Source organism: Pipistrellus hanaki, assembly GCF_964339955.1.
Source record: "Pipistrellus hanaki genome assembly, chromosome: 5".
NCBI lineage: Eukaryota > Metazoa > Chordata > Mammalia > Chiroptera > Vespertilionidae > Pipistrellus > Pipistrellus hanaki.
In genome coordinates this window covers 60,788,005-60,815,126 of record NC_140507.1, presented here as the reverse complement: position 1 = coordinate 60,815,126, position 27,122 = coordinate 60,788,005, and the positions used below count along the sequence as shown (strand labels likewise).

The window sequence follows — 27,122 nt, the reverse complement described above, 5'->3', positions numbered from 1 at the left end:
GGTCTTTCAAGAAGTGTGGCATATCAAATTCTTTGGACAGTATGGAGGATGACTTCTTGTGGCAAGATGAAGGGGAAGCCGAAGCTGAAGCCACACCATCTAATTTGGAATTTGATCCATATGATGACTGTCTTACAAATGTACCACAAGAGGTCATTGATGAACTTATGATGTCAGAAGAAGAACATGATAAGGATTTTGAAGGATTTTAAGCTCACAATGCTCCTCTGCCTAGAAAAACCTCTTATCATCCCAGTCAGTCACAAACAAGCATTTTCTGCAAGTTCTTCATGTAATTTTCTTTCCAGATGATGCCATCATTGTTAATGTTCTCTTTTGGATTTCTTGTTTCTTGGTCAAGTTAATGGCATTGCCATTTGTGAAGAGACCTTCCATTTATCATATCAATGTACGGTATATTACGGTATGTTCGAAAAATGTCATTCATTAAAAATTTAATTAAAAAAAGAACTGGTGTTGCCTCACCAGTGGGGGGTAGTCTTATACAGCGAATATAGACCTAAACCTATGTTTTAACTGTAAATTAAGGGGTCATCTTATATGCCGGAAAATATGGTATATAGATTATTCCATGATTCTGGACTCTGTACGTATTAAGGAATGTAAATATATCAACACCTTGATTTTTCTAGAAACTATATGGCAATATCAAAACATTTAGACTAGCTGAGAATCTAGAAGTAAAGGAGAAAAATATATCTTGCAGCAGCAGATGTGTTTATGCTGAGCTTGCCTATTTATCTCTGCCTAGCCATCTTGCCTATCATTATACCACCCACCCCAATGCCATGCCATTCATTCACAACATTCCTGGTGCATGCATACACACACACACACACACATACACACACATACACACACACAGTTATGATCAAGAAATTGTGGATACATTGACACATTATTTTCTCATATATGGTAGACTACTTGTTGTTATTAGACTTAAGTGTTTCTTGTGTCTACATGTCTTGTTATTTGCTAGTTCTTGTGAATGCAACATCAGTGCTTGTCGAATTTCAAGCTACAGTTCTTATGCTGTGTCCTCTGACCTTGGTAATATCAGGCTAAGTCAGATTCAATATTCTATATGTAGCTACATTTTGTTACTACCGGTACCATGTTTACTAAAGTCCCTTGGTAGACTGTAGAACACATGAGAACACATGTATTTTCATCTTTGAGTGGCCAGAACCTGCCATGGTGCCTGGGTCCTAAAGGCTATTAAATAAATATTTGTTAAAAAAATCCCTACCTTCCTCCCTCTGTCATCTCTTTGTTCCTTCCTTTCTTCTTCCTTCCATTTTCCCCTTCTTTCTATAAATAAACTCACATATAATAATTAAGTGCAATAAAAATGGAACCAATTACATGAACTGTATTGTAATGGTTATTATTATTAATCTTTTTTAAATAATATTTAAAATGTCCTTAGCTTTTGGCTTTATTAGAGTACAAATGAGGAGCATGGATCACCAATTAAACCAGATAATATATGTTAAACATTAGAATTGAGCCATATTAAAAAATTCATTTTTTTATACTCAGGAAAAGGAAAAAAGAAGCAGAATTGTTTCTTGTTTCCTTAAAATGTTCTGGTAATTTTAGCTACAAGATTCAATTAGATGAGAACATCTTGTTTGTTTTATTATGAATTTTAATTCTGTACTCTTGATCTATAGCCTTTTGTCTTTGTTTTATAAGGATGAGATAAGAGTAGCATAAAATAGGCACTACAAGATTATTTGCAAATCTGAAGAGCTGTGGAAAGTTTGTGTGTGTGTGTGTGTGTGTGTGTATACATACACAAAAAGTCATACATACATATTAAGAATTATTATCCTTTCAAAACTGATCTTTTCTAATTGAATTAAATACTGGATGAATATCATGTTTTATTATTTAGGTACACATATTATTCAGTGTCTTGCTTAATACAAAATAAAGTGGATGAATTTCAACCATACAACTGTTTTCTTTTTTTTATTGATATATGTTAACAGTTTTTAAAATATCAAGTCAGTTCTATGAATACTTTTACAAGTATGTGTCGTATTTTCACTTCAGTCACTTATGTGTGAACTTAATATACCTATGGTACATTTATTTTTATTGCCATCATTCAAAATAATGTAAAAATGGCAAGCTGAGTTTTTAAATGATCTACAGTAAAACCTCAATATAATGGACTAATTCAGGTGAAGGGCTATCCTTTAAAGGAGAAAGTCCATTATATAATAAAGTAGGTTTTCCGAAAGCCAATGTTAAAAAAATTGACAAATTTGTGTACCTGTTTTAAATATGTAGACACATTTGTGTAATTAAAATTATATATATGTGAAAAGTTCAATTTCACAGAAAAGTTCTCAGTATGCATTACAGAAATTTTAAATTTATAGTGAAAAGGTCTAGTAACTACTTGCTTTCACCAGTCACCTTGAGTAAACAAATGCACAGCTGGGGCATGGCTTTGGGCACTTGGGAACATCACTGGGCATGCCTTAAAACAGCTGCAAAAACTCACCCTATGGGTCAACAGAAACAATTACCACACACAATGTGGTGTGACCACATGCTAATAATTCCCCAAACATTATTTACAAGCAGTAACTCTTGGATTTAAATATGTAGACTATAGTTGTAGATACAAAATATTTATGTGAAATTATCGGTGTTTTTTCCAACATATGGCCTATTTGCTAAAATTTGTTAAAAATAATAATGAATTAATAACAAAAAGACAAACTTTAATTTAATTATAAGAAAATGTTGGTGAAAAGCATTTTAAATATAACACAGTGTTGCCCTAACTGGTTTATTTCAGTGATTAGAGCTTTTGCCCTTGAACCTAAGGGTATTGGGTTTGATTTCCAGTCAAGGGCATGAACCTGGGTTGCAGGTTTGATCCCCACCTGGTCAGGTGCTTGCTGGAGGCAACCAATAGATGTGTCTCTCAGATTGACAAGAAAAATTTATATTAACTCCAATAATAATAAGCTTAAGTTTTTGTTTTATGTCTGGTTGTTTTTTTAATTGAACTTATTGGGGTGACATCTGTAATAATAAAAGCATAATATGCTAATTAGATCAGACAGCCGAATGACCTTCTGGATATTATTCCAGACCTCCTTCCAGATGAAGCCGCAGCAGTGGGGGTTGAAGCAGAGGTGGTTAGGGGCTATCAGGCAGGCAAGCAGGTCAGTGGTTAGGAGCCAGCAGTCCCGGATTGTGAGAGGGATGTCCGACTGCTGGTTTAGTAGCAATCAGGATCAGGCCTAAACTAGCAGTCAGACATCCCCCAAGGTTTCCTGGATAGCAAGAGGGTGCAGGCCAGGCTGAGAGACGCTCCCCTCTCCCTCCACTCCCCTCCTGGCATGAATTTTGTGCATCGGGCCTCTAGTTGGTTAATAAAACCATATAGGTGTCAAGTGCACCACTCTATAACACATAATGTACATATTTTATCACATGCTCACCACCTAAAGTCAAATATCTTTCAACTATCATTTATGGTCCCCTTTGCCCTCTTTCACCTTCTCCTTTTCTCTCTGTCAATCACCATACTGTTGCCTATGTCTGTATCTGTTTTTTTCTTTTTTTCCTTAATTCCTTCATCTTTTTCATTCAGGTCCCCTCTCACCACCCCACCCCCCAGAACCTCTTTCCCTCTGACAGCTTCCAGTCTGTTCTCTATATTTATGAGTCTGTTTCTATTTTGTTGGTTAGTTTATTTTGCTCAGCAGATTCCACATATAAGTGAAATCATGTAGTGTTTGTCTTTCTCTGATTAGCTTATTTCACTTAGCATAATATTCTCCAGGTCCATCCATGTCGTCACAAAAGGTAAGATTTTGCTTCTTTTTTTATGGGCGAGTACAATTCCACTATGGAAATGTACCATAGCTCGCTCGCTCTTTCTTTCTTTTTCTCTCTCTTTCTTTCTTTCTCTCTTTCTTTCTTTCTTTCTTTCTTTCTTTCTTTCTTTCTTTCTTTCTTTCTTTCTTTCTTTCTTTCTCTCTTTCTTTCTTTCTTTCTCTCTTCCTTCCTTCCTTCCTTCCTTCCTTCCTTCCTTCCTTCCTTCCTTCCTTCCTTCCTTCCCTCCCTCCCTCCCTCCCTCCCTCCCTCCCTCCCTCCCTCCCTCCCTCCCTCCTTCCTTCCTTCCTTCTTTCCTTCCTTCCTTCCTTCCTTCCTTCCTTCCTTCCTTCCTCTTTTATCCACTCATCTACTGATAGGCACTTGGGCTACTTCCAAATCGTGGCTGTTGTACATAATACTGCAATGAACATTTTGTGCTTTATTTTTTATTTTATTACTGTTTTCAGTGTATTGGTTGTAATTGGTTATTCAGATTCTCTGATTCTTCCTGATTCAATTTTGCAACATTTAATTGTTTTTAGGAATTTATCCATTTACCCTAGTTTTACAATTTGTTGGCATGTCTTTGTTCATACTATTTTCTTACAATCCTTTGTATTTCTTTGATGTCAGTTTTTACTTCTCCTCTTTAATTTTTGATTTTCTTTAATTGGTTCCTTTTTTTTTTTTCCTGGTTGAGTGTGGTTAAAGGTTTATTTATCTTTTCAAAGAATGAGCACTAGGTTTTGTTGATCTTTTGTATGACTTTTTTAGTCTTTATGATGTTTATTTCTGCTCAGATTTTATTTCCTTCTACTCACTTTGGGCTTTGTTTGTTGTTGTTTTTCAAGTTCCTTTAGGTGTGAAATAGATTTCTTACTTGAGATTTTTCTTGTTTCTTAAAACAGGCCTGTAATGCTGGGACTTTCTCTCTGGGAAATCATTGTGCCATATAGATTTTGGATTGTGTTCTCATTTACATTTGAGTATGGATTCCACCTGTAACTGCTTGGAATCCTTTTAGTGTCTGTTTTTATTTTATTTTAAAATCATTTATTTTGTTGTACACTTATTTGTTCTGCAATGGTGGGGGGAAATAAAACTGATTCTTCACCACAAATAGGTTTTGAAGCATTGCTGCATAGTATAGATATACCCAGTGAAGTTTACAGAATCTTAAAGAAACAAGTGACATTTGCAATGCAATTTCTTTAGACTCGCGACAATGGAAAATGAAATATTGTGGTGTAAAATGAGTAAAATAGCTTCTAACACCCCCTTGTGGTGGCAAACCTCTAAGATGGAACCCCATCAGTCCCCCACATCCTAGTATGCATGCTCTTGTGTTTAAATATGGTCTAATAAATAAAATGTGCAATAGTGATTGGACATTAATCTGAAATTACCTTATGAAAGATCAAAGATCATATTCTGTCTTAGACATCCTCTTTCACTCTCTGTTGAAGGCCTCATAGTAAGGGATACGATGGTGTGAGCTGGCATGTGTAGAGAACATGTGGCAAGAAACTAGGACTGAGCTAGTGAGGGACTGAAATACTCAATCCAAAATTTAGGAAGGACTAAACCTTTGTCTCCCCCGCCCCGCCCCCCCCCCTCCCCAATATGTGGAAGTTTGGAAGATGATCCTCCCTTGGTAAAACATTCACATGAGGATACAGCCTGGTTGGCACCTTGATTGGGAGACTCTGTGGCAGCAGCATTTAGCTTGTCCAGATTTTTGAACGTTAGAAAATGTAAGGTAAAGATTTGTTGTTCCAAGCCAGTAATTTTCAACTGACGTGCCTCAGGAATTTTTAAAACATGCAATACCTGATAATTTAGTCAGGGGCACTGGCCTCTTTTCCCTAAATTGTGACATAAATAAAAAATGACAACAGTCAACCTGATAATAGCCATTTGATATTAATCTCTGTCTTGACCTATAAATATATAGGTCATATAATAGTGTTACATCTTATTGGTTATGTTGCATAATAAAGTTACATCTGATTGCTTAATTCTTGTTACCAGAAAACCTTATATACTAGTACAAGCAAGACAGCTGATTTTTTTTTTTTAAAGTCACTATGGAGCAAAAAGAGTAGGTAACTATTATTATTATTATTATTATTTGGTAAATTAATAAAAAGTATCCCTATTTTTTGTCAGATAAGCAAAAAGTATAAGATATTTTTTGGTTTGCTGTAGAATTTTAGTAGTAATTAGTTTATGTGTGGCATGAGATGAAAAAGGTTGAAAATCACTATTCATTTTGTTTGTTTTTCTTTCTTTTTTATTTTTCCTCTGAAACACGCTATTCTAAGCATTAAATTTTGGTTGACTTATTATGGAGTCAGGCTAACTATGCCCTTTCTAAAAACTGATGGGCAGTGTGTGTCTCATTTCCTGCCAGTACACGGAGAGTCCAGTGATTCCTAACTATTGTTTATTAGCACTATCCTCAATATAATCCTTCACTACACTTTATAATTCTCATTTCCAGCTATCTGGTATACTGGAACATTAAAAAACCTATTGTGTTGATATTTTTGGTGGTATTATTTTAGTGTTTCAAGAAATCTGAAATCTAAAACTTAAATAAGTGACAAGCTACAAGATACTTATAATTTTCAAGATACACCAAATTTTTGAATTGAGGAAAGGATCAGTCTTTGAGAAATTCTCCCATCATGTAATACTGAAGATTAAGGAGAAGATACTAGTCACAAAGCCAAGTTTCCAGGGCAAGAATAAATCATACTTTAGTTTAAAATTTTTTACAAGCCAGTGAACTATGACTATAGCACTATTTGAACTATGACTATAACACTATTACTACAGGTAATGGCACCGTGCATGAGAATCTCAATTTATACAGGATGAAATAAAGTGATAATAACCATGAAAACAAATTGGAAATTGTCTTAAAAATAAAGATTCAATGGGAGCACACCAGCTTTCAATTTGTATCTAAAAATACCTATGTTCAAAAGGGTTTTATTCTCAGGTATTAATCATCATAAAGCATCCAGTTGGAAGTAATTAGAATTCACATATAAAACTTTTCCCTATTACCTAGTCAGTATAGAATCTGAAAAGGCTTACTGTTGCTGCTGGGGGAAAAACAAACAAAGAGAAATACATTATTGATTAAATAATGAAATAACTAACACACCTTGTTTTTAAGTTAGGACATTCTAAAAAAAGATAAACATTATTTTGCTTGCATTTATGATGTTAGATTTTCTCTACTTTATACAGTTACTTAATTCATATTTTAAATAGTACCATATTTTCATTGACTATATGCTAATGATTACCAGAGTGATCTATATATATTTTATATATATAAATATATAAATTCTTCTAAAATTTATCTTTGGTATGACACACATTCTTATATTTAAACTATATTCAATATCTAGTTTTATAGAGTTTCTAAAAGTTATGAGTTATGAACACTAAGAAAATGGCATAAATACCAAAATAATATGAAATAAATATGGGGCTATTTATATTGGATGATGCCTCAAAACTAAACAATAAAGTTTTTGATTCATTAATCTGGAAAGTGTTCTAGGATTAGAAACACTTTTATAGCATCTACAGGTTCTTTACCTTAATTTATCCTTTATTATTTTAAATTGAGGATAACAATGTCATACTTAATGCACATTTGAGCATGGAACAGACTGTCCAATCTCAAAGGAAAGGCAGGGTAGGTGGGTGGGAAGAGATTAGCCAAAGAATGTATTTGCATATATGCATATTCATGGTTATAGATAATAGTGGGGTGAAGACCTGGGGTTGCGGGCAGGTGCAGGCTAGAAGGGGTCAATGGGGGGAAAAAGGAACATCTGCGATACTTTCAACAATAAAGATAACTTAAACGTTTTTTTGTGTGTGATATACAGATTTTTTTAGAATCATATTCTTCCTTGATTCCAGGTTATTCATTTTGATTTCCTGTGGTGAAAATAAAATAAGCTCATCTGAAGTTTTATGTACAAGCTAGATTTATGGTCAGAACGGGGAAATGAAATATTTGGAAAATTTAGAAGCCTTGAGATTATGGGAATGAATCATATAGATTTGGAACATTAAACATCTAAAATACTTTTTATCCCCTTCTAAAGAGACTTGCTTTTCTGTGTGGAAATAGAGATGTTTTCCATTAAATGTTGTTTTCTTATTATTTCATAACCATGCTTTATGGGTGTAGTGTAGTATAGAATCATAGTACAAAACCAGCTTTGCAGGCCATTATGCTTTGCAGGCTGAATGGACTCAGTCATAACTACTGTACTCTATGATGAGTGCCATAGACAGTATGCAAAAGGACGAGTGTGACTGTGTTCTAACAAAACTTAATTTACAGAAATAGGTGGTGGGCCAGGCCCATGGGACATGGATGCTGACCTGTGGTATAGTTTAATGTTTAAGCATGCAGTCTCTGTGAACCACACTTCTGGGGTTCAAATCCCACCTCTACTTCTAACTAGTTGAATAATTTTAACAGATTACTTAATCTCTTCATTTTCCTCAGTAGTGAAATTTAAATGATATTGGAAGTACTCACCTCTTACAGATGCATAAATTCCCTATTCAGAGCACGTGAGCAGTAACTTCAAGCCGCTTCCTCCCCAGACCCAATTTCCTTAAGTATGTTAGTGTTCTTGTAGTTACAATGCAGATTCCCAATACTTAAAAGTCCTTATTTTATTAAGACAATGTGTTTTTGTGTCTTTTCCAGATGTGAATGAACTTTAAGTTTTATATATCAATGTAATAGTAACCAGTGCTCGTCCATATATATCCAGAAGGATTTGTACCTCAATTTGCAGAGTTTTTCAGAGACCATTGAGGTATATCCCAATGACACTGTCCTTTTCACACAATTTATTTTATTTATGTGTTTAATCTGTGGTGAATCAGGGAGCATGAAATGTTCTCTAAAAAGTAAAAGGCTCACCAAAGTGTTATAAATGCATTCTTTCAGGGTCCTAAGACATCACATGGAAAATGAGTGGTACTTTGGTAATGAATATGACACTTGAGGGCCTGAAACAGATAGTTCATCTCATATAGGTAATTTCTTTGCAGTCATACGATGCTTACTTACTCTATCTTGTGATCAAATCACATATTAAATATTTTTACACAGGAGAATTGCCTCTTTGTGAAATTTGCTGACTTAAAAATTATACTAGTAATTCTTCCCATAATAGGATGAGATGTGTAAATGAGACTGTCATAATATGCAACACATTAAAACATACAGGTTTCCATTGCTATCTTTTAGCTCATAGAATTAGCAGAACCTGAGTTATTGAAACATAACAGTAACAAGAGTTAATTTTAGAGAAATTTAAAAGTTTTGCATGAGAAGGTGAGGATAATCACAAATTTATTCTTATGCACACAAATAAGATTAATAGTTTTTGTCACTAAAGTAGAGCAATAGTTTGTTATACTTATTCTGGAGATGTGAATGAAAAAATATAATTGTTGTAGTAAGGTTAAAAATCAGGGATCTTTATGCCGTTTGTGTTTCCCTTAAATATAAACATTCTGTTGATTGTCTTATTCCTTAGAAATAAATAGGGTCTTTGACTATGGGGCCTTTGGTCCAATACTTCCTTCCCTGAAGAGATATAGGGCCAACACACTCTCTCTACTTTCTGAATGTGTTTGTGACTATGTTCTCTTAGAGTGAAATTTGAAGCCATGTACCCTTTTGTCTTTTACTGGCTTGTGGGGAAAAAGTCTTAGGGGATAGATGTGGTGGTTTTTTGTTTGTTTGTTTGTTTTTTGGAAGCAAGACTTATCCAAATAGAGGCCAGTAGGTCCAGATTAGGAAGTCAGGTGAAAAGATTTAGATGCAGGACATTTTGTAGAAATTAGAAGTTGACTGAAAAGTTTAGGAAGAGAATCAAAGTCAGTGGATAAAGAGGAGAATCCCAGAAAAGAATGAATAGAGCATAGATTGATAAGTATATACAGGGCCAAGATACTGATGACTCCTCAGGATTTGTTCTGAGAGTTCTCTGCAAGGTCAAGTAGCTGTGTTCTAAAACTAAAGCCATTGCTCAGCATCAGACACCCAGGAGGATTGATGTTGCAAGGATTTCTTGAATGAATTGCAGCTGAAATCCTGCGAACAAAGTGCAGTTTGGAATTTCAGTATCTATGTATACAAAGACATGCTGTTATAAAAGACATACTAAACAAGATTTGGAAATTTGTAACTGACGAATTTTATGCCTTGGGGGCTTTCCAGTTATTAATTGCTGTGTAACAAACCACCTTAAAACTTAGGGGCCTAAAACCAGTTTATTATTATCTCTCATGCATCTATGCTTTGACTAGGCTCAGTTCTATAGTTCACACCTTGGTTCTCTAATAAGTGATTGTAGTAGAATGAATGCTGGGTTTCAAGTCATTTTGAAGTTCAGAAAGGCTTTCTCATATGCTGGCATTGAATTTGGATGAAATTTGGGGCATTGCTTCTCTATGTGACCTGGGCTTCTCTCATAGTGGCTGAATGAATGAAAAGCCTTTTGTAAATTAGCAAATTCTTGAAATCCACTCTGCGACATTCTATTAGTCAAGCAAGGCATGAAAGCCACACTGTTAACAAAGGGAGGAGGATGAGACTTCATTCATTGTGAGTAGTCGGATGGATGTTAAGTAAGGGAAGCAAGTGATAAAGGCCCTCTGTGTAGATTATCTACTCCTATACGACAGGAGCTTCAGATTCTTCATCTTTAAAGTAATGGAAGACTAGATACTATCTCAATGCCCTTGGAACATTAACTTTCTGGTTTCTATATCCTATGTGAGCATGCTTACAAGTTGCCTTCCCTGTGAAGACTTCCCATGAAGAACATTATAGATTTACTAGTGGACCAATGCATAAAGATTCATGTAAGAATGGGCCTTCCTTCCCCTGGCTGCTTGTGCTGCCTTTGCTTTGGCTTGGAGCAGGCTTTCAACCTTCCCAAGCTGCCCGGAGGCCCGGAGTGGCTGGGTCTGTGCAAAATGCCTGCATCATCACCCTGGTAATGATGCAATTGTCCTGTCCAGAGCGTCTCAGTGCCTATGTATGCAAATTAACCTGCCATCTTTTTTGTTAATTTGCATACATACTCCTGATTGGCTGGTGGGTGTCTCGAAGGTATGGTCAATTTGCATATTTATCTTTTATTAGTGTTTTCTTTCTTTGTTCCCATCATAATTTGTTCAGGTTTGTCATCAAATAGCCAATTATGGAGTGCTTCTGGCCTTCACATTAGATTCTGAGCTCCTTAAAGTCAGAGACTATGTTTCACTTAATTTACTTTTTCCTGAGCATTTATTGAATGCACAATAAATGCTCATTGGAATAGTTGGGGAGCACGGGGACAAGGTGACAAATCTCTGATATATCTTTGGGAAGTGAATAGGTCATACTTTATGTGCATTTGGCTTCAAAATTCAGAGGCCACAATGAGATACTAACAAGCTGTTTCCCACTGCCTGCTCCACATTTTAACAATCTTAATTATTTTATTAATAATTTTTATTTTTGTATGATGCCAATTTAAGAAAGACATTATGACAACCACTAGAAGTTTTTCTGGCTATAATAATGATAGGTGCCATTTTTTTTGTGCTTATTGTGAACTAGAAACTATCCTAATACATTACACATATTGTTTAATCTTTCCACAGTTTAAAGGCATTATTATTCATTTTAATTTCCATAAAAAACTTAAGAGTTGTTGAACTAGAGTAAATGGAAGATAGAGGGTTCTAACTGTATCTGAACTACTCTTGGCCTTAATATCCTGATGATATATCCTCATTTTTGTTTTTTAAATGTCTAACTCATCCACTGAAATTGTGTTCTGTTTTGTTTTTAATTGTACCATTCTTAAATTTTTGTAATTATTTTTTTTTAATAATATATTTTATTGATTTTTTACAGAGAGGAAGAGGGAGGGATAGAGAGTTAGAAACATCGATGAGAGAGAATCATTGATCAGCTGCCTCTTGCACAACCCCTACTGGGGATGTGCCCACAACCAAGGTACATGCCCTTGGCCGGAATCGAACCTGGAACCTTTCAGTCCGCTGGCCGACACTCTATTCACTGAGCCAAACCGGTTTCGGCAAATTTTTGTAATTATTAATTCTGGAATTTTAAAAAAATTTAATCAATTTATTCAAAATGTGAGACATTATCTGAATGACAACACTGATAAAACACTACTGCTTTTGGAGGAATCTATTATTGGTAAACTATTAAAAATTATATTTTAAATAGTGTATCATTAATGAAAGAAAATATATAAATATTTAATATAATAAAATATACTTATAAATGCCTTAGAGTAAAAAAAGTACTACCAAGTGTGACTGTCAATTAAAACAAACAAATACCACCAACAACAAAACAAAACAAAACAAAAAAACTAAGAGAAAATTGCTTTCTTGCTTAGTATAGTATGAAGCCAATATCATAGTTTATATATTTCATTGTCCTGTAATAATAAAGTGTCTAAATATAAAGTAGGCAATACCCTAGCTGAATTTACCTATTTACTTATTTAGTCTCTCTGAGTAACTTTCTAGGTTTCCATAATCATATACAAGGGAGTTCTGCAAATTTGTAATGAAGTCTTATGAACCTTATACTACCTGGATTTTCTTGTTTAACCAATAACTATAATTGGTTAAAATATATCTGACTTGTGAGATGTCTCATATCACTAAAATGTTACTTAAATGTTATCTAAATGTCATAAACAGGAACTAATTTATTATACACCTATAATATACCCATACATTTCAATATATATTTCAACATATATGCATGAATAATATATATTCAATGTTTGTGGGTATTCCAAATGATTGACTACATACAAAGATCCTGTATGAAATCTGAGATATTCTATCAGACTTCAGATAGGGAAGAGAAGTATTATGAAAATAATATCACCTGGTCAATTTTGGTATAGATCAGCCATCAGATTTTGTACTGCAGCTAAAATGGGACTGTCATACCTTTAGTATATTTATATGCTGTATCAGAAATACCCACCATTGATAATCATCAGCTTAGCACCCAGTTTATTTCTGCTATGTGTCTCCAAAAGTATAATCTTCTGTGTCTAATTTTGTACTTGTGGAATACTTTTTCTTTAGCTTAAAATACTTAATAGTAGCTGTGCAATATAAATTACAGAATGATTCTAGGAATGTAGGACAAAATTGTGTCCAGTAGACATCGATAGTATCTCTATTGATTTTTATTTTAAAGTGGCATCCTTAGCTAGCAATATCTTTTCTAATATATTGCCTGTACAGCTCTTCATGGACACTGAAACAGATTCAATGGCTTAACAATAGTTAACAATAATGCCTGAGCACCACCCTTTTTATGTTTCCCTCTAGGGGTTGAGTTGTTTTTAGGCATCAAGACTCCTTTTCCCAAGTGATTACTTATAAAAATCTATGAGGATGCTTAATTAATCCCTGACCTAGTTTTCCAAACCTTGTTATTTCCTCAGGCAATGGGAGGATACATCAGCACAGATGTAGCAGTGCTTGAATGAATTCAACAGTTGATCTTTGGATATAAACGTGTCTTTCAGATCTACTCTATATGGTCAAAGCAAGGTTATAACCAGTTATTGTCACAGAAAGTTAGTTTCTTATTCTGGGTATGGTGTTTGTTCCCAGGGACCACCTTCCTAAACTTATATTCTATATTTATAAGAGAATAAATACTTAGTCATTTATATATGAGTCGTTTGTTAGAGCAGAATGTTATAAACAATACAAAAATGTAGACATATGAAGGGCTAACTAAATGATGGTAATATCTACACAAAAATATTTTAGGCATTAAATATTTTGAAAAAAGCATTAATACAATTCTACAGTGCTCTTAATAAATGTTACATGCAAAAAACCTGTATATAAAGTTGAATGTACAATGTTATTTCAATATATTAAAACATATGTGAAGAAAATCTTTATTGTTAGTAGCCCACTGTTGTAGGATATTTTGACTCATTTGTCTTGTTGTATTTCCCCAAAACTCGGATCAATAGTCCTCAAAAAGGTGATGTTTTTCCCTCCGAGGAGACATTGGCAGTACTTGGCGAATTTCTATTTGTCACACCTTTAGGGAGGTTGCTACTGGTATCTCCTGGCTAGGGGCTAGGGATGCTGCTAAACAGCCTGCCGTGAACAGGACAATCACTCCCCCAATACATCAAATATCTGGCCCAAATATCATTAAAGCCAAGGTTGAGAAACTGTGCTCTACGTTAAATACGCATTTGATTTAAAATTAGGAAAAATTGACCATTAAAACCACAAGGAAAGAGTTTAAGTTACAGGATACAAAATCAAATTTTGTTATGTAGATTATATATTTTTTAAAATGAACACATATTTTCTTAAGTATAAGAAGTTGGCAAAGGCATAATATTGCCTTTTTAATATTGCTGCTGTAATTCACTGGTGTAAGCTTTTTGGACAAGAGTGACAGGAATTCAACTTTGCCTGTTGGAACACTCAGGCTTAGTTTCAGTCATGGGAACCTGCACTTCTCCAATTGGGGGCATTTCTTGCAGTTGTTTTTTTTTTTAATCCCTCCTTGGCTTATTTTGGGTCTAAATTAAAGCCTGAGAACAACCAATATTCACATAAAGCTTTTGACGCAAAAGATTTGCGCTTGAATGAACACTTACTTGAACGCACATTTATTTCGCATCCTGGCAAAATTCCCAGGATATAATGAGATGAAACCATCTTCACACACACACACACACACACACACACACACACACACAAAGTCTAGTGATATGAGGACACAAAGAAAAATATTTAAAAATAGCTGATAGGCCGAAACCGGTTTGGCTCAGTGGATAGAGCGTCGGCTTGCAGACTGAAAGGTCCCGGGTTCGATTCCCGTCAAGGGCATGTACTTTGGTTGCGGACACATCCCCAGTGGGGGGTTTGCAGGAGGCAGCTGATCAATGTCTCTCTCTCATCGATGTTTCTAACTCTCTATCCCCCTCCCTTCCTCTCTGTAAAAAATCAATATATATATATATATATATATATATATATATATATATATATATATGGCTGATAGGCTAACTATTTTGCTTTTTTTAAATACTGTATTAGATCCCCAAAATGGCCAGACTTTGAAATTGCCCTGGACATAGCCAAAAGAACCTGGCTCTTCGTTTATATTATGATTATAGATTTTTATAACGGTGGTCCCAGACTAACCCAATGTGATTGTGTTATTCTGAAGGAAGTTAAATTAAAAGTGGTTGAGGATGGATTTTACCAATAACATTCTATGTACATACACTTAATTTCTGCTAATCTGTAAAGATCTTGAGGATTTCAAACACTATGTGCTGTGTCAAACGTGTTGCTTTCATGTTATCAGTGTTATTAGTGTCTGTTCCACACCTATTCCCACTTATAGATCTGTCTTATTTACATGGATGGTGTCACTATGGCAATAAAGACTTACCCACATCTTTTTGGATGATGCCCCTGGTTGCTGTACCACTTCAGAATAGTCTGAGGTGATAGCAGAAACGCTTGCCTTGTTGCATTAAATGCTGTACTCATAAATGTAGGCTTTAAAAATGCTCATTACATCCAACATTTGGCATTTCACAAATGTTATGAGGAGTCTCTGACTCTTTCTAAAAAACTAAAGGATCTTGTCAGCAGTAATAAGAGCATGTCTCATGGTGCTGTGGCCCAAAGATACTGAGGGAGATGAACCTGGCCCTTGTGATAAGCAAGTATGCTGTAGCCTCTCCTTCATGCCAGTTGTTGTGCTGCTAGTTTACATTTTGTATAACAAATACCCCAGCAACCTCACCAGATAGGTAGGTATTATTTTCCAGCTTTATTCACAGGGTTCTGAGGTTTAGGTCATCAGCTTTTCAAAGTTGTGCAGCTAGTAAACAATAAAGTCAGCCTTAATATACCAGAATTCATCACTCCTGTGCCCATTGTCCCCTTTGGAAATGAAAGCTCCAATCCCTCTTCCCGCAGGAAATGAATAAATAGTCATCATCCTTAAACAGTGAGATGTAATAAAAAAAAAAAAAGGAAATATTTTAAATGAGTGTGTAATGATTCCCTGCTAAACTTTAGAGACTTTGAGTGGAATCTTTTAATTTATAATCTTAGTTGTCCAAGAATTGTATTATGCTAAAATAATTTTTAAAAAGAGGTTTGAAAAGAGACTGCATAATCATTGTTTATTTGATTACCCAGTGGTGTTATCCACCTTTAATCTAATCCTGGACAATTTTGCAGAATAGAACCTATCAGTGTGGATTGCCTCTCTCTTTTATTATATACTAGAGGCCTGGTGCATAAATTCATGCATTAGTGGGGTCCCTCTGCCTGGCCTGCAGAATTGGGTTGAAACTGGCTCTCTGATATCTCCTGAGGGGTCCCAGATTGCGAGAGAATGCAGGCCAGGCTGAGGGACCCCACTGGTGCACAATTGGGGCTGGGAGGGACCGTGAGAAGGCTCTAGGGTGTGTTTGGCCCATCTTGCTCAGTCCAGATAAGCTGGACCCCAGCAGCAAGCTAATCTACCTGTTGAAGTGTCTACCCTCAGGTGGTCAGTGCACATCATTGTGACTGGTTGACCAGTTGACTGTTTGTCCCCTGATGATCAGTGCCCATCATTGCACACCATTGCGAGCAGTTGAGCAACCTTAGCATATCATCAGCATATTATGCATTGATTGGTTGAACAGCCAACTAGATGACTGGACACTTAACGTATTAGGCTTTTTTTATTTAGGATTTATTATATTATATTATATTATATTATATTATATTATATTATTATATTATATTATTACATTATATTATTACATTATAATATACTATATTATATTAATATTATTGACAGTATTACTGATGTCCCTCGTTTTCTTCCCTTTGCCTCCTTCCACCAGCCCTAGGCATTCACTACACTATTGTCTATGTCCATCGGCTATGCATATACGATCTTTGGCTAATCTCTTTATTTGAAGTTGGTGAGGTGGGAATGCAGAAGGTGGTGAATGATTAGTCACAATAAAGAAAATGTTTTGTAGCAATTGACAATTTTTGAATAAATAAAATTGAGAAATGTATTTATTTCCGTAATGAAAATATGCCACATTTTCCTCTATGTTCATTGGAAGGTGTTAGCAAAGAGCTTAGGAAGGAGCCTAAAAGACTCTCCTTGGCCTTTCTGCATTTCCTGTGTTCTGTGTTTCCAATGGATTGCCTTTGTGTGTCCAAGAGTATTGAGCTAGGAAATGCTTTTTTAAGGAGCTTCACAATGTGCTTTTTCTTACTATGGGGAAAATAGCTTACTCATTGAAGCAGTGAAATCTGTTCTACTTAACATAGAAGGTGGTATGTATGAAGTATGTATGTGTATAATACTTTTAGGGTATAAAAACCATTATTAAAGTAAAGTTAGTCAGTTTGTCTTTATTCTTGGTAAATTTTTCCCCCTATACTTTACCCCACATCTGTGTTGTATGGTTATATTTACACACTGGATAGTAAACATATAGTAATGATTTTTTTCATATAAAAGATTTAAACTTTAGGCAAGATTGAATTAGGTGTGCATTTTTAAAGCTTCCAATTGCATTTTGATGAATTCCTTAGATAATTAATAAGTGACTGATTTACACAAAGTATATTTATACCTTATAGTCTAGCGGAAAATCACTTGCCTTATTAATGTTTCCATTTACTATTATAAAGTTATGTAATTGGACACTGGCAAGATACTTTTATAGCTTATTAGATCAGGGTAATTATCTGCATGTTATATTGCATGTTGTATTGCAACTGAAAGTATTGCATTATGGTATTTAAGTAAAGTGGCAAACCAAAATACAATAGTTAAGTTGTGAGAGTAACCACAGACTTGCAATGAAAAATGAACACATTTATTGAAAGATATTTCTATAACATGTAAATAATGTGTTCCATTTTGATAACTTTGTTTTTCTCTTGTTCTTTTTATTTTTTTTATTTCTTTATAATTTGCTGCTTGCCATTACAGGAAGTGGAGGTTTGTATTCAGCTTCTGTATTTTCTAATTTATTTTAGATTTTATACGATTCTTTCCATTGTAATAACTCATATCCACTCAATTCACATTATTTTCCCCTTAGGATGATTATTTCCGCACTTGGAGTCCAGGAAAGGCCTTTGATCAGGGTAAGAATCTAATTATTTTAAAATAAAAATCTTTACATGTCTATAATCACTGTTTTGAACATGATATTAACTGTCTGGTTAGATTTTTTAAGATACTGAATAGGAGAGCTTAGATGTATGAAAAAACTCAGCAATAATTGCTTTCATTTCAGAATAATGTAATTAAATATACTCATTAGGTAACATGGTTATATCAGGATGACTCTTATTATTAGATGCAGATCTTAGGTTACAATTTAGGCTTCTGAGCTATACCATGGCCACTTTTTGTTATACAAGTCACTTCCTCCAATTTTGAATATAGTCGCAAGTCCAGTCACTAGGAAATAAACATATTTGTGTAAAAATTCCAAACAAATGACTATGGTGTCTCTTTCTCAGTTAATAAAAACTTTTATTTAAACCGAGATGTCTGGTAATTAGACTCAGCTAGGGTTTTGGTTAGGCCCAAATGGAAAAGCCTTACATATAATTGGGGTTTCCCACACCTTTGTACACACAGTTATGTAGCTCTGGTTTGCTTACTTGAGAAGTAAAAGCAGGGCATTATGCATGGGGAAGGAAGTACTTCTACCTGTGCATTGAGAATGAAAACACCAAACTCAATGCAAAGATTATTACACAAATATATTATTAAACAGATTTGTTTACTGAATTGTACAATATTAGAACCAGATACTTTCCTTTTTAAAGCTTGAAACAAAAGAAATTCCTACTTTATATAGCTTAAAGTAAACTTACAAAAGATATTACTCCATAAAATAGTATAACTTAGAAATAGAAATAATTTTTTAAGAAAGAGCCATAATGTGTTATTAATGGAAGCTTAGGTTATTCCTGGTAACTTTTGATTGTATATTTTGAATGAATGCTTCAATAGCCAATCTCTCTAAGAGGGAACCAACCTGGATGGACCTAGACAGGGACTGTTGTCCACATTGATGTTAACCAGCAATTGGAAAAAGTCACTCATATCCAAACCAACCTTTCATATTAGTTTATTTCTTCTGCACTTCATGTGGCCACCTCATTTGTGGAGTATGCATTTAAAATTTCCAAAAAAAATTAATTTTGATTTGCTTACTAATAAGTCAGATGAAATGAACCAAAAGGCAAGCAATGAAAAAATAATGACATGCAGACGGAGATATATTTGCAAGCTTTCTTGGGAAATAAATTATTATGATGGAATTATAAACCTTGAAAAATTAGAGTTATGTATTAAATGGATATTAACACTTAAATTTGCCATATGTGATGCATCCAATTTCAATAAAGATTCTGTGTGTGTGTGTGTGTGTGTGTGTGTGTGTGTGTGTGTGATGATGATATGTTGAACAATGATTTATCTCTCACTAAAGTAAAAAATAAAAAAGATTGCTACAGGGAAGCTTCCAAAACCTTACGTACTTTAAACCAGATTTATTTTAATTTTCAAAGAGGTTTTCAGCCTACTAACTTGTCAAAAACATCATATTTATGAGGCAAAGAGGAATATCATGACATGATAATAGCTGATATTTATTAAGAGTGTCATGTATTGAGTCGCTATTCTAAGTATTCAATATATTAGTTCATTAAATCTTCAAAGTAACCACTGCCAGACGATGTGGAAGGTGAGGCACTGAAGGAGGTTAAAGCTCCTGCCCAGGGTCATAGGCCTGCAGTGTGACAGTCTGGATTTGGGTCCAGGTAATCTGACCCCTGAATCCCATTTCCTAATCACTATGTGGTACTGTTCCTTATATGATAGCTTTAAAATAAAATAACGACTAACAGAATTATAAAGTTTATGCTTTAAAAATAAATATTTACTTGAATGTACTTTAGAAATAGAGCTGAATGCTTTGTTTCTCTGTTTTAGACAATATTTTGTAGACTATAAGACCCTGGGTTTTGATTAATGGAACATATGTTATTGGTAAACATACATAAGAAAGTACTATATAGAAAAAGTTCGTTTGAGATACATGCATTTGTTTTTGGTTTTGAGTAAAATTAACTAACCCATTGGTAGACCATAGTGAGGAGTAAGGAAAAACATCCTTTTCCCATCCAATGCTGAATAAGATAAGATTTCATCATTTGGATAGAATAGACGTGAGATGTTGACTTCTAATGTTTGTTGTTTTTCCTGATGATATGCTCTTCTGTTCAGTATTATTTTCAAAACATAATTGAGCTGTTGAACATAGAAGACTTTTTATGAATGTTTATAATTTTTGTATTCTGTTTTTCATTGGTTTATGAACAGCATAGCACATCGATATAAATTGATTTTTCACTTTCCTTTTTGGAAATTTGTATATTTCCTGAAAAGAGTGAGAAAAAATTGGCTTAGAATTACATTTTTTCAAAGTATCAACTATTTTTTACTGTCTAAAGTTTTACATATGTCTCCTTTCCCCCTGATTAACCCCCCCCCAGCTATTCCCACCCCCAAGGGCAAGCCCCCACTGCGCCAGTGTCTGTGTCCATTGATTTTACCAATATGCATGCATACAAGTCCTTTGGTTGACCTCTAACCCCCCCACCTCCCCTGCCATTTATCTCTGGATCTATTTTTGTACGTTAGTGTATGTTGATAAGTATATCTCACATATGAGTAAGATCTAGCATTACATTTTATGCTTATATTTATGCCATTTTAAACCATATTCATTATAACATTATACTTCCATCTCTATAGGATGCTTCACAAAATATGCAGAAATTAAAGTACCATTAATGAGCTTGTAAGTTAACATTTCAAAATATAAATGGCATCATTTTTCAGCCTATAATTCCTTGGTACATATATGCATAAACATAGACACATATATATACACACATAAACTTATGCATAATTACACATCTACAAACACATTTGCACCTGTAAATTTGCTTCTAGGTAAAGTTAACTAATTGTTCATACATATCTTATCTACCTTTTGGTTTAACTGTCACAGATTTTTCATCTCACATAATTTTTATTTTCATTAATCAAAACATTTCCACTTGGCTTGTTTAAAAAAAAAAGACTTTTGGTAAAATATAATGACTTCAAATGAATTTAAGTTAAACTATTTTGGTGATGTTAAATCTGCATTAAAATAAAAGAAAACATATCGATGTGCTAAATAAATTGCTTCGGTTATCTCCACTGGAAATTTCTGTGCCATTACTTCTCTTCATTAGTGTGGCTAATCATGAGTTGACACAACAGAAATGGACTGAAAAATAGTTTTAATGAGGACATGCATCTTTTTGAACATGGCATAAATATTCTCTGTTTACGATGACAAAGGAAAGAAGAGATGCATGGATAAAGTAAAGTAGTAGCATGATAAACGTTTTAATGAATGCGTTGGCTAGATATGCTATAGCTTTAAAAAAAAATTTTGTTTACTTCTTTTCTCTTTGCTTCTTTAACCCTACATTGTTTTTTGGGTCACATATTAATGTAGGTGTGTAAGTGATAAATTACTGGAATTTTTAGCAGTATTTTCTGACAGTTGTTTAGAGTCTCTAAATGGAAGTGCTATATCTACAAGGATCACCTTTTATTCAACAGTGTTTTTATTTCCCCCCTGCACAATATGATATCTAGGTGCCCTGAAGTGAGAGTTGGGATCAAAATGTGCTTTCTATCATTCCCTAATTTTGCTCTCCAAACCAGTTTGGAGTTTCTCCACCTGGTATCTACCATGACATTGAAGTAGTATCTATAGACTAATAACAGAGAAATGGACTTTAAATAGACCTGAGATTTCAGGACAAATTGATGTGTTTCACCTGCTTGTGCAGATTTCTGGGGATATGGAATTAGGGGCAAAAGGTGTAGCTGTGACTTAGGTCAACACTCTTCTGTCATTTCAGCTGTTTCGTTTAAAGATGTTTTATTGATTTCAGAGAGAGGAAGGGAGAGGGAGAGAGAAATAGAAATATCAGTGATGAGAAAGAGCCATTGATCAGCTGCTCCCTGCATGTCCCACACTGGGGATCGAGCCTGCAACTCATGAAATGTGCCCTGACTAGAAATCAAACCTTGACCTCCTGGTTCATGGGGCTCAACCACTGTGCCACACTGTCCAGCTGTTTCTATGTGTGTTATTTTGCTAAGTCCAGAGCTCTCTGGGAACAGCAGCTAATTTGGTTACATTTAATTCAACAATAAAAATCCCTAAAGTGATGTGTGTTGGAGACCATTTTTAAATAAAAAATGCTCAAAATCCAGCCAAGAAAGATAGACATGTGAATAGCTAATCTTATATCTAGTTGAGCAAGAACTGGAGGGAGGTGAAAAAAAAAGACACTGCTCTCTGAAAGGCCAGTCATGTATGTATGTACCTATTGTTTCTGTTTTTTCAGGATCAGTTCTTAGAGTTCTTATCGAATTCTCCCAATTCTTCCTATCCATTTGCAAAACTTGTCACATATAGCGACAGTCACAGCTCGAGATGCCCCCTGCAATAAATCCCTGGCTACTAAGGGAGAGGTGTTGATATTTCTTCTGGAGCTTTTATTCCCTTCGGGGAACAGAGCTGCTATATTATTATGGCTGTACTTATTTCTGAATTTGAAAAAGACTAGCATTTGAGAATTGTACCTCCCAACTATCTTTTCCTTTTTTAAATGCATTACAAAACTTCTTTTTATATTTATATATTTTTAATCTTTATCGTTGAAAGTATTGCATATGTCCCCTTTGTTCTGTCATTGACCCCTTATAGCCAGCCCACTCCAGGCCTCCACCTCCCTATTGTCTGTGTCCATGGGTGATGCATATATGCAAAGCCTTTGGTTGATCTCTTCCAACCCCCCCTTCTCCCTCCCCCCACCCCCTTCCCTCTGAGGTTCTACAGTCTAAAGGCACTGCACAAATAGATTATACAATGTAGGTATTCACTCTCTCACAGATGCTTTTAATTTCCACTTGTTTACATATGCTTAGATGGTATTTATTGACAATAGTCTGAAACAAGCTTCACAATAGAGGCATGGTAATAACCATAATGCTGCTTTGTTTAAAAGCTTGGAGCTTTTTGACATTTTTCTAGTAGAAAAATTGGTGTTCTCAGAATTGAAATTCAGTGGGGATAACATGCAAAGATGATTATGTGATTATAGTATTTTATAAAAATGCAAATTCTGAACCATTATTTGATCTGAATCATTATTTGATAAACTCAAAATAATTGATTTTGTGTTTTTTTGTATCATGTTAAAATAATTCCTTGTTAGCTGAGAGCTATGCCAATTTACATCATACACTTTATATCTTTTATTGGGGCAAACTTGGCTTATAGAAGCCTCTGTAAAACTGCAAAGACATATTCAACCTAGAATCCTAAAGTGCATGTTCCTTTGCTCTATGTCAGATTTAATACATAAGAACTACATCGGGCTTCTCATGAGAAATATACTTCAGCTTCCTACCTAATTCTAATTTACTTATACAATAAAACTACTCCATTTGTTTTACACCATAATCTTTAATATATAGAAATCAAGAATATTAAATTTGTTTTGTTCTAGGTCAAATACTGCTTTTTTTTCTTCATAGATAATAAAGGTTGTATAAAGGCAGGTCTGTGTTTTTAATTTAGAAGATAAAATCTAGATAAATAATACTGAATTTATTTTTATCCCAGTAGCTTACATAGGTGTGCAAAAAAATACAAATTATATTTATTTCTCTTTAATGACCTTATATGTTACTGAATTGTCAATCAAATTTATAGAGCAAGGGGTCAATAAAATATAATGCAAAAGTGTTGAGATATTTAAAAAATAATATTCTTATCTCAAACCTTGTTAGTCTAGCATAGTAATAAATATTGTGAAGGTTGAAACATCAGTAGATACAGATAGGAAGTAATATTTTTAGCAGGAATCTTCCACTGGCTGAAGGAGTGATTTCCTGCCTGATCATGGGATTACAAAGCACTCATTTAAAAATACAGTTGCCTAGACCTGGTCTCTAAACATTTTGACTTAAGTTAGCTGGGTCAGATGTGTGCATGTGTGGGTGTGTTTAATAAAAATTGTTAAATAGATAAAAATCTTTCAAAAATTTTAAGTGGAGTAAGACTTGCTAATTCGGATATATAAAGAAACTGGGAATAATTTGTGTTTTTATTTGCTCAGGTGACACAAATACTGATAAAGGCAATTGAGATTAGAATTATATCTTCTAGATACTAATCCTGTTGCCTTCCAAGATATTATGTAGCCTCCGTTAATTTATTAGTAATTTTGTAATAATGGTTTGATAGCAAAATAACATACATTTTTAGTTTATTTTGTTAGGGCATCATTTTCCTGAATCTAAAAAAATTAATAAAAATAGTTATCAAAGCTGTTGCACATCTACTGTGTACCATGAGCATTTGGTTATTATTCCACTCAATTATCACATCAACTCCTACTTTTATTGCTTTTACTTTGCTCCCATGTTTGTTTGTTTGGCAGTTATTATTGCTCCCGTTTCAAAAAGCAGTAAAACTGTTATTCACTGAGGAGAAAATAATTCTCCCGCCCAACTCCCCCGCCCCCACCTTGATCCTAGAGCTTATTTGGAATAAGAAACAGAGTTTATATCTCATTTCATTCTTAATTCTGAGGTTCCTCTACACACATGTCCTTTGAGTCATGACCTAGGCCAGCATTTAGGCCAGGGTGCCTGGCTGTATCCATGATCATTCATTGCAATTTCAAGTCAGACTTCATGAGGAAACTGCCCTTAACATTAGAGAAAAGACTGATTTCTTCTCACTCACAGTAATTTTGTACAGATCATTTAATCAAATGCTTTGGGTTTCTAATTTCTGACCTCTAAAATTAGGAGGTGGCAAAGAATGATTTCCAAGTGTTAGCTTTTAAGTTTTATCTTTCCAGCGCTCTGCAAGACCTTTGGATCGCATGTTAAAGGTTAAATCTAAATGTTGACATTATAACGCTTAATTCTGCCAATAATTTTCATTCCTGTCATTTTTTGAAAAGCAGTCATTTGTCACTGGAGAGACACATTTAATTTTCAAGAAAAAGTTTTAAAAGTCATATTTTAGGAAAACAATTGGGGAAATATTTGTTAACAATGTTATCAAATTTATTTTAAAACACTTTATCATCATATATATATTGCTGGCCAAATCTTACTTAATAAGTATTATGTCTGTAATATTTTGCAGTTTTCTCCTTCTAATTGGAGGCTAACAAAAAAAATTATATTATTAGAAGAGTGAGACATGCTATCTCCAAATTCACAATCAGTTAATAATTAAGGGGCTTGCCCAAATATATTAGGCAATTATGTCACTATTTATATTAAGTTGCACATCTAGAACTAGCACTCATGTCATTAATCATGTAGTACTGTGTCTTGCTGTTATACTGTGCTCTAAAGTTATCACCTATAATTTTAATCATCGTTGTACAAATGAGCTAATTATTGCCATACTGCAGTGGGGTGGGTTGTATTTCCAGTTAAGGCCAGAAACTAAAACAAATTTGAAAACAAGATAGGCAGCAACATGTTTAAAATTTCATAGTGACCTTTCATGTAAGGTAAGAGGCAGCATAATTTTAGGGAAATGTGGTGGGCTTGAGAATGAGTACTGGGCTCTAGTCTGAGCTGTACTAATGATTAGCTCTGCAAACTTGGAAAACGTAATTAACCTAAAGCCAAATGTAATTTTTGCAGATTAACATATAACTTAAGCCCTGAAGGCTTTCAAGAGATAGTTAATAAAGAGGTAGGGGAAACCGAAACCAGTCTGGCTCAGTGGATAGAGCATTGGTCTGTGGACTGAAAGGTCCCAGGTTCGATTCTGGTCAAGGGCATGTACATTTGTTGTGGGCACATGCCTGGTAGGGGTGTGTAGGAGGAAGCTGGTTGATATTTTTCTTTCATCGATGTTTCTAGCTCTCTGTCCTCCTTCTTTCCTCTCTGTAAAAAAAAATAATATATATATATATATATATATATATATATATATATATATATATATATGTGTGTGTGTGTGTGTGTGTGTGTGTGTGTGTGTGTGTGTGTATAAAGATGTAGGGGAAGAGGAGAAGCTGGAAAACTCAGAGTCTGTCATTTAGACTCAAGGCATCTTAAGTATTCAACATGGTGTATATAGACTGTTCACGTATTTTAAAAAATGTTTCTCAAACATTTAAACTATGTGTAAAATCTTGTATTCTAAAATGTTAAGAATCCCTATAAAAAATGGAACATACAGATTTTCACTTCTTACATTTAAAAACTAATTATATACTATGCCATGTAATTTTTTAGCATATTTTTAGTCAATGGAAATAGGAACTTATGCATAAAATGTTATCCCTTGCTCATTTTATTCATTTATTTATTTTTAAAATATATTTTATTGATTACCGAGAGGAAGAGGGAGAGAGAGATAGAAACATCAATGATGAGAGAGTATCACCAATTGGTTGCCTCCTGCATACCCCACACTGAAAATCAAGCCTGCTACCCAGGCATGTGCCCTGACTGGGAATTGAACAGTGCCCTCCTGGTTCATAGGTGGATGCTCAACCACTGAGCTACACAGGCTGGGCTCCCTTGTTCATTTTAAATTGAAAATGTTAGGAAAGAAAGAAACTACAGTCACATAAAATCTTCTAAGTGTTATGTGTAGAAATAACCATTTTATGTTAATGAGATTCTAATTATTAGATTTTAAGTCATTTGTAAAGTCAGTGTCCTGTGTTGAATTGTTTCCTCCCAAAAGATAGGTTGATGTCCTAACCCCCAATGCTTCTATATGTGACCCTATTTGAAATAGGGTCTTTGTAAATATAATCAAGTTACGATGAGGTCCTACTGGCTTAGGGTGAGCCATAATTCAGTATGGCTGCAGTCCTTACAAGAAGATGGAAAAGAGGCAGACATACAAAGAGAACGTCCAGTGATGACAGAGGCAGAGATTGGAGTTTGGCTGCCATAAACCAAGGAACCTCTA

General features: G+C 34.4%; 1 protein-coding gene across 2 annotated transcripts in view; it reads left to right on the top strand.

The window, feature by feature from the left end:
• Positions 1-27,122, top strand: part of SPOCK3 (SPARC (osteonectin), cwcv and kazal like domains proteoglycan 3) — a 302,561-nt gene that overhangs the window by 113,905 nt on the left and 161,534 nt on the right. For both annotated transcript variants that reach the window (XM_084884339.1, XM_084884338.1), the window contains exon 3: positions 18,105-18,150. In XM_084884339.1, the coding sequence (XP_084740465.1) occupies positions 18,105-18,150 (46 nt within the window). The remainder of the gene's footprint in view (positions 1-18,104; positions 18,151-27,122) is intronic.